Here is an 8,096-nt window from a genome sequence, read left to right as displayed (position 1 = left end):
GGGGCTTAAGTGGAGAGCAAATGTTTCGAGACTGATGAGGGCAATGAATGTACAAATGTGCTTTACACAATTGATGTGTGTATGGATTGTGATGAGTCGTATGAGCCCCTAATAAAAAGACTAAAACAAAACAAAACTAACAAAAAAACAGAACTATTGTTAGGACAGTGCGGGGCTTGGCCATTTTCCTTCTGTTGTACAGGGCCGTCACTGTGAGTTGGAACTGAATCAGTGCTTAAGTTTGTGAGGATTGTCAAGCCATGTATACTTCTACCTAACTGTGAATGTTACCCTGGGGAAAAAGCGTTGCACTTACTACTGTTTCACTGGCTTGCACCAGCATTCTATTCTGCTGACTCCATCATTAGACAGTTGTAGTGGAAGTTGACTATTTCATTTTTTGTAAGTTTTTATTGTTAACTCTTACTATCAGTATCTTTATAAATCCAATTTGTCTTCAGAAAACACCACATCTAAGCCCAGAGATATGTTTTAATACATCTTTTTTAATGTGCAATATAAAGAAACTGATGAAGAGGAGTCAGGTGGGGTTGACATGTTCTAAGTTGCTGGCGCAGCTCCACTGATGGAAGGTCCTGGTCCTCTCGGTCCCCAGGGGAGTGGACAGAAAATGAGTGAGAGTTGTCTCCATGGCCCCTTTCTCGTGTGTTACACGGGAACGTCTGGCTGCTTCACTCATCTAGACTGCAGCAAATCCATCAGCATTTGGGTCTGCATCTTCAACCACCTGAAGCCCTGCTTTAGTTTAGAAAACTAAATCTGTATAGCAGTGCTTTGAAGAGTAAATCATAGAACTAAACATCAGAAAGCAAATATCTGAGAATAATGGCATCACAAATTACGTGCTGCAAAATTCCATGTAGACATGCAACCCATATTGCTAACTATAAAATGTAAAAAAAAAAAAAAGACTAAAAATGATAAACACTGGAACTCAAATACGTGTTAAGTTGGGAACTAGATACTGCCTTACTTTGCTCAATCAGTGGAACAAGATACTTGGGGGATGTGAAAAGCTGTTATAAAAATTGTTCAAGAAATAGTTGATCTCTCAGGTAGGCATTTTAACAGACTATTCATTCTTATAACAAAAGGAAAAGATTTTAAATTTGTGTGGGCCTTTTTCATTTCTTGTGATAAAAGTTAAACTTCAACAGGGACTTGGAGGCCTTTGACTTGCATTTTGTTCCTGTAAGTGTCTTCCTCTGATGATTATGTGGAAGGCTTTAGAATCAGCCTTTATAAACCTATTTCATGACACTTTGAGAAACGTAAGTTTATTCTCTCTCACACGCAGCATTAGGTTTATTGCAAATGAGAAAACAGGATGGAGTGAATAGGAGACAGTCTCAATTATGCAGTAAAACTAGACATTTTTAATGCTGCTTAATCAGCAAGCACTAACAATGATGATAACTAATATTTTGGGTGAACAAGAAAAGTGCTTGAGTAAACACTATTTTAACCTCCGTTTCAGTAATTAATTTTTAATGAAGAAGGGTTACCATGAAAGCATGGCATACAGGTCGTAATGTCGCCTATCTTTCCCTTTACTGTTTTAAGAGAGACAGCTCCCTACAGAGCAGGCTGGCCGTCTAGAAAAGTCGTCTCCGCGAATCTCCCCTCGCTCTGGCCAGTTCATGTTTCTGGGTCTGGGTCACCGTGGAAACGTTACACTGTAGTTAGTGCAGCTCCTTGGGGAACAGGTAAGAGGACTATTTCACACAACATGGGATTGCCTAAGGAAACCAGTCTCCGTGGGATTGATGAGCTATTACATGAGGTCTTAACTTTTTCAAATGACTTGAAGAAAATCCATCCCCAAATGGAGCACCTACTTATTTGTCTTATTTAGTAAGCTGTTCTACATAAACCTTTTAAGTAATTTCTTTTATTTTTGTTCCTTTTGAGCATACACACAGCAGCACGCACACCCGGTGTTTTGAGGTGCTGCAGCTGCTGGGTCTGTCCACCTCACGAGTCTCTTTGCACGGGCGAGTGGGAGGTGGCTCTGTGGCGTCTCGGTTTCCTCGCCCCTCTCACAGTGGGGAGCACTCCCCCGCTGCCTGTGTGCTGAAAGAACAGCGATGACAATGCACACGGAAAGCCTGCAGCTATTCGATGGAAATTCAATAAGGACGATGCAAAGCCCTGCCAACGGGTTAAAAAAGCACACAATAGAGAATGAATGGCGTACAGGAAAAAGAGATGTGATTTGTTTTTTAAGACAAGAATAAGCTCATCTTGAAACAGGATGATTATCGCTACCTTTGCCTCTGTGAGCTGATTAGGCCATATCTGCTATGATAACATTACATTCTGAATGGTGTCTTTCAAGGAGGGAACTGACGGAGACTTGTTCAGAGGCGGCCCCCCAGGATTATGAAAGACCCGCAAATTTTGTCATCATCAATCACTGGACAAACGCCCATTAAGCATCTGGTATTTCTCAGGCAGTGTCGGAAATAAGTAATGGAGTGATGGCGGAGGAGGGCTAATCTCCAGGAACAATGGAGGAAATAAAGTTATCTGTGGACATAATTTTAGACCACCCCAATGAAAACAGATGAAGGCTATTCATTCAGAACGTTCTATAGCAAGGAAACCAGACACCACTATTTATGTTCGACGGGCACTGAAAGGGAGGCAGGGGGTTGGGAAAGCTTTAGATTAAGTGAAAGGGAAGGCTCCAGGCATGCTTTGATTGGAGGATGCTGACATGGAGAAACTAGGCGCAGGCCAACTAGAAGCGGGGCATCTTATGTGGTTTGTCTGGCGAACAGGTTCTGCTTTTTCTAGTTGGTCCTGAGATGGGGTTGGGGGGGGGGGCAACAAAACAGGATGGTGGAAGTGGTGGACCAAGTTCTGACGGCTCTGCACATGTTCCCTTTGGACTTCCCAGGCTGAGTGCACAGAGGTTGAGTCAAAGTTCCACAGCCATACATGGTCTGTCTATATCTACAGTCTCTCATGTTGAACACTGAAACAAAGAAGATCCAGGAAGGGCCAGGAGGTACACTGGTCACTGTATCCAAGTACCTGATGCTCTGCCATGTGGAAAGGCATTTGTTCTGCATGGGCCCAAGGGGTCAAATTGGGACCCGTTTCTTGAACCAGGAAAAGACTCTTGATTCAATATAAGAACTTGGTAAAATTATTGCTATCTAGAAGCAATCTCGGGGAGTGGTTGGTTACCTGTTACTGGAAGAATTCAGACCTAGGCTGGACAGCCTCTTGACCATGATTCTGCAAAACAGACTTCAAAACTTGGCAGGCGTCAGAATCACTTGATTTTTTTTTTTCAATCGATGGAGACGCTGAGGCTCGAGACACATATGTATAAGAAAGAACTGTATTTCAAGAAGGAATTTTTTTTCCGTCAAGAAAACAGCTGCCACAGTCCAGCTCAAGTCCATAGGTCAGGTACTAGCTGGAGGCTGTCAGATCACACAGCTGCCAGTGAACGGAAGCAGGAAGGCCAAGTAGGAAGCCGGCAGATCACAAGGGGTGAGTGTAGAGTTGCATGGATCCAAGATCAGGAGGCACATGGCAGGCCACCACAGCTCCCTGGGTGGGCAGGCCGCAGAGGCTCCCAACCCCGGTGCCGGGTGTACTATCCAGGGAAGCCAGAAGGCCAAGCAGGGGCACAAGGAGAAGATCTTCACAGCTTCTCTCACAAATAGGCCACAGCTCTTGGGAGACATTATCAGGCTGTGACCTGATTGGTAGGTTGCACTCCACCCCTACCTTCCCAGACATAACAAACTGGCCCAATAAAACTGACTTTGTGCCAGTCTGTTACATATGTCCTAGACCTGCTGCATTTGACCAGTGCAGTATGACCGGTGATTCTCTTAGAAAAACATCTGTGCAAACACTGGATAGGTGACTGGACTAGATGGTTTCTAAGATTCCTCCCACCTGAAAGGCCTAAGATTCTAAATTTTGCATTGTATAGACACACAGGGAATAAGCCATTCACTTATTGAATAATATTGATTGAGTTGCCCACAGTCTGCTTTTTGTCTACATCTTAGTTTGGGTCTACATTTTAATTCCATTAATGTGGTGCATTCCTGCATTCTGAAGAGATAATAATAATAAAAAAAACCAAACATATTCCCTATTCGAAGATTGATTGTACTGTAGCCGTATGCTAGACTCTGGGAAGACGGTGACGCACAACACTGATAGAGTCCTTGTTCTTTCAGCGCTCACACTAACAAGAAAAATTAAATAAATAAGCAAAAGGCATGTACAGTAAAGGGTGCTATATGTTGATGTAAAAGAGAGAAAATGATGTGAAAACACCAGATCACAGTTCTGTGCTGTGTTTCCCCCCCCAGACCACAGCTCTAATTAAAAGTCAATGTGGTTATTTATAGAGGAAGGAGCACTTCCTTTCCTCAACTGAGCTTCGGTTTTAAATGAACATTGAGAGACTTTGGGCTTTATCCCAGGGATGCTAGAAGGCTTCAGGATGGCACTTTGTACTTACAACCCCTTTCATCAAAACTGGCCATTCTCCTGTTGTCTACAGTAATCAAAGGGCCACCCATTATTCAGGGCGACTCTAGGTTTCTTAGGAAGTGATTCTGGAAATTCAGAGTCCTTTGGGTTCTAATACCTGTTTTGAAACTGCTGCAATGGAGATCATCTGCACTGTGCTTCCCAAGCACGTTCTTGTATGTCTCTTATTGTGTGGTATATAGGAGAGGGCATAAGCTGGGAAGCAACTGTTTAGAATATAGTTCTAGCTCGCGTCTGGCTCCACCACTAATTAACGATATGGCCTTGGACTTCTATAGCCTCTGTTTTAATAAAAATGCTAAATGATCCTTAATTCACACTAGAACTCTGATTTGGGAGACCTGAATGGAGGAAATGATGTCATTTTGCACCTGTCTCCCCATCCTGTCTTCCCCCAAGCACAAAAGCATACCAGCAGCTCTGTCACTACCATTGAGCGAAGGCTTCAATAACTTGCTCTTCTAATTGGGACATCCGTGTGCCTATGTTTCCATATTCACCTGTGACCGGCCTTACACCAGTTCCTAGGAAATAGCTTGGCTCCTTACAAGAAGAACCTGAGGTAGTAACAGTTCCAGCTGTCACCAAGGGTCTTGTTTCAAATACTGTAAATCTTCTGTAATTAAAAAAACAAAACCAACTAACTGAAAATACGAACCAGTTGTCATCCAGTCAGTTCCGACTCCTGGAGCCCTCCTGTGTGTCAGAGTAAAGTCGGATTCCTCGAGCCTCCGGAGGTTGAGCTGCTGGAAGTAAAGCACCTTGTCTCCAAGGAGCCCTCAGGGTGGACTCAAACCTTTTCGAGTAGTAGCAAGGTGTGTGAACCACTTTTATTACCCAGGGACTCCAGACATCCTCTTAGAGCAGTGGTTCTCAACCTTCCTAAAGCTGTGACCCTTTTACGCAGTTCTACCTGTTGTGGTGACCCCCCCCAACCATAAAATTATTTTTGTTGCTACTTCATCACTGTAATTTTGCTGCTGTTGTGAATGGGGCAACCCCTGTGAAAGGGTTGTTCGACCCCCAAAGGGGTCATGTCCCACAGATTGAGAACCGGTGTCTTAGACCAAAGCACCACTATTGATCTGATTAATATTAGTTCCATTGTTTTAACACCCATCCTGTGTGTCCTCACCTGCCTGCTCTGGTCACCTTCCTCCCAAACAGACTGCAGAGCATGTTGGAGGAGCAGCACAAGCACGCTTGAATCTGGTCTTCAACCAACCAGGCTTCTATCTCTGCCAGGTCAGGACAGCAACCCCCATTTGCCTGCACTCACACCCCTCGAGTTACATGTGAAAGACAGGTACATGCATATTTACATGTAAGTGCATCAGACCTTGCACAGTCCTGCCATTTTCCCTAATGATCACTTTTCCTAGAATTGGCCAACGGTGAAAGGTATATATTTTGGAAAATCAAATACATATACTCCGAGAGCACTGGAATTAACCTTCAGCTTTGATTTCTAAACACGCCGCCTCTCCGGTTGAGACACCTTCCTATTTAATGAATTGAGCTATTCAGGGAAATGACGATCGAGCTATTCGGTTCAATGGAATGATTTGTCTTGCCCTCACGTTTCGCGCTTTTAAAATATATTTTACTTTTCCACCCTTGCCAGAGCTTCTCCGTGTGAGGCTGAGCTTCAGGAGTTAATGGAACAGATCGACATCATGGTCAGCAACAAGAAACTGGACTGGGAAAGGAAGATGCGGGCCTTGGAGACGCGACTAGATCTTCGGGATCAAGAGTTGGCAAATGCACAGACGTGTTTGGATCAGAAAGGTCAAGAGGTACCGAATATGTGTGTTGACAGACCATTCATTCCTCTGACTTTCATGAATAGTGTTTCCACCAGAATGTGTGTCTCGTCGTATATACTGTTTATCGGGCAGCAGCGTTTATTTTTTGAAACGTCTGTCAGCAGATCATGTGTTCAATGTGTGCTATCACCTAATTGGCAGTCAGAGCCTAAATACAGAGACATCTGCTGATGCCGACAGACATCCAGCATCAGTTGCATCTAGAAAAGTAAACACATTTCGTGTCTATGTGAAATAGATGATGTTTGGAGGGACATAAGTAAGTATCCCTGCTGCTGGAAAAACACAGTAATTGCCACCGGAGCTCTGCCTTTAGAACAGTGGAGTTGAGCATTTGCCTCTCCTAATTTGTTAGGAAAATATCACCTGAAGGAAGCGCAATGTCAAGAATTGACTGTAGGACAAAAGAAAATAATTTGGTGAAGATGGGGATGTAAACCTGGATCATTCAAGAGGACTCTCTGAGCCCCCTTCAGCCTGGTTACTAGCACGCTGAGCATCACAGGTCTGTGAAGATTCAAGAAACCCTTATGCTTGGTGTAATGTGGCTTTGCATGTCTCTGGATTTTTCTTTGAGGCTAGTCATAAGAGAAATGATTGCTAATCATGAATTAAAACAGCACCATGGACTTATTCATCAGCCTCTTACTTGCCTACCATTACTGCTATTTTTGGCATCTGTTTTCTCCTCATGGTGGAGACACATCATCATATGTCTGCATATGCCAGATATAAGCAAATATATGCAATGTATAACCGCTTCTGACAAAGTAGTTATACATTGGCCTGCTAACATTAAGGTCAGCAGTTGGAAACCATCAGTCACTCCTTGGGAGAAAGAAGAGGCTGTCTATTCCCATAAAGAGTTACGGTGTGCAAAGCCCAGGGTGGTTCTACCCTGTCTTACAGGGTTGCTGCTATGAGTTGAAATGGAATTGGTGGCAGCGAGCTCGAGTTTTTCGATTCTTGCCTGGCTATACCTGTGATGATCCACAGAGGGGTAAGCAGCTGCCTCGCCTGCTTTTTAAACAAGTCCTACAAGCCAAATAAATCTTTTAAAATGACTCTTGGGCAGTTTTAATATGTTCCCCAACCTCACTGCCATAGAGTCCCTTCCAACTCATAGTAGCCTTATGCAGGCTTTCTGAGGCTGTAAATCTTCAGGGCAGCCGACAGCTTTATCTTCCTACTCAACGTGGCTGATGGGTTTAAATTGCCAAAGTGGAAGCCGGCCACCCAGCACCTAACCCACAGTGCCACCAAGGGCACGATAGATGTAAGTTCTTAAGAAACTGTGACAGTGATTCTGCCATTGGAGGCTGTTGTTAGGTGCTACTGAGTAGTTTTAACTAGTAGTAGCGACCCCGTGTCAAAGGAGGACTGCCCCCCAGGTTTCATTCGGTGGCATCTCACAGCTGGCCTTCCAGCCACTTCCTCCCAACCCCTTCCTGGCCAGCAAAACTGGAACAGACCTGAGCTGTAAAGACACAGTGATCCAAAATAATGAGGAGCTGATGCCAAGGGCTCAAGTAGAAGGAAAATGTTTGGAAAATGCTGATAGCAACATATGTACAAATGTGCTTGACACAATGGATGGATGGATGGTGATAAGAGCTACAGGTGCCCCCAATAAAATGATTGAAAAACAAAACAAAAATCATATCATTGTGTGCTCACCTTCCCGATACAATTGCAGAAGACAAATGGGTGCATAAGCAA

The 8,096-nt window shown here is 43.9% G+C and overlaps 1 protein-coding gene across 1 annotated transcript in view; it reads left to right on the top strand.

Annotated features, from left to right (window-relative positions):
• Positions 1 to 8,096, top strand: part of DEUP1 (deuterosome assembly protein 1) — a 112,580-nt gene that overhangs the window by 15,665 nt on the left and 88,819 nt on the right. Inside the window, exon 2 of the mRNA XM_004708961.2 lies at positions 6,176 to 6,347. Within this exon, the coding sequence (XP_004709018.1) occupies positions 6,176 to 6,347 (172 nt within the window). The remainder of the gene's footprint in view (positions 1 to 6,175; positions 6,348 to 8,096) is intronic.

This window comes from Echinops telfairi, unplaced genomic scaffold, assembly GCF_000313985.2.
Source record: "Echinops telfairi isolate 266 unplaced genomic scaffold, ASM31398v2 ScPeMD7_1713;HRSCAF=2227, whole genome shotgun sequence".
Lineage (NCBI taxonomy): Eukaryota > Metazoa > Chordata > Mammalia > Afrosoricida > Tenrecidae > Echinops > Echinops telfairi.
This window is presented reverse-complemented; position numbering and strand designations above follow the sequence as displayed.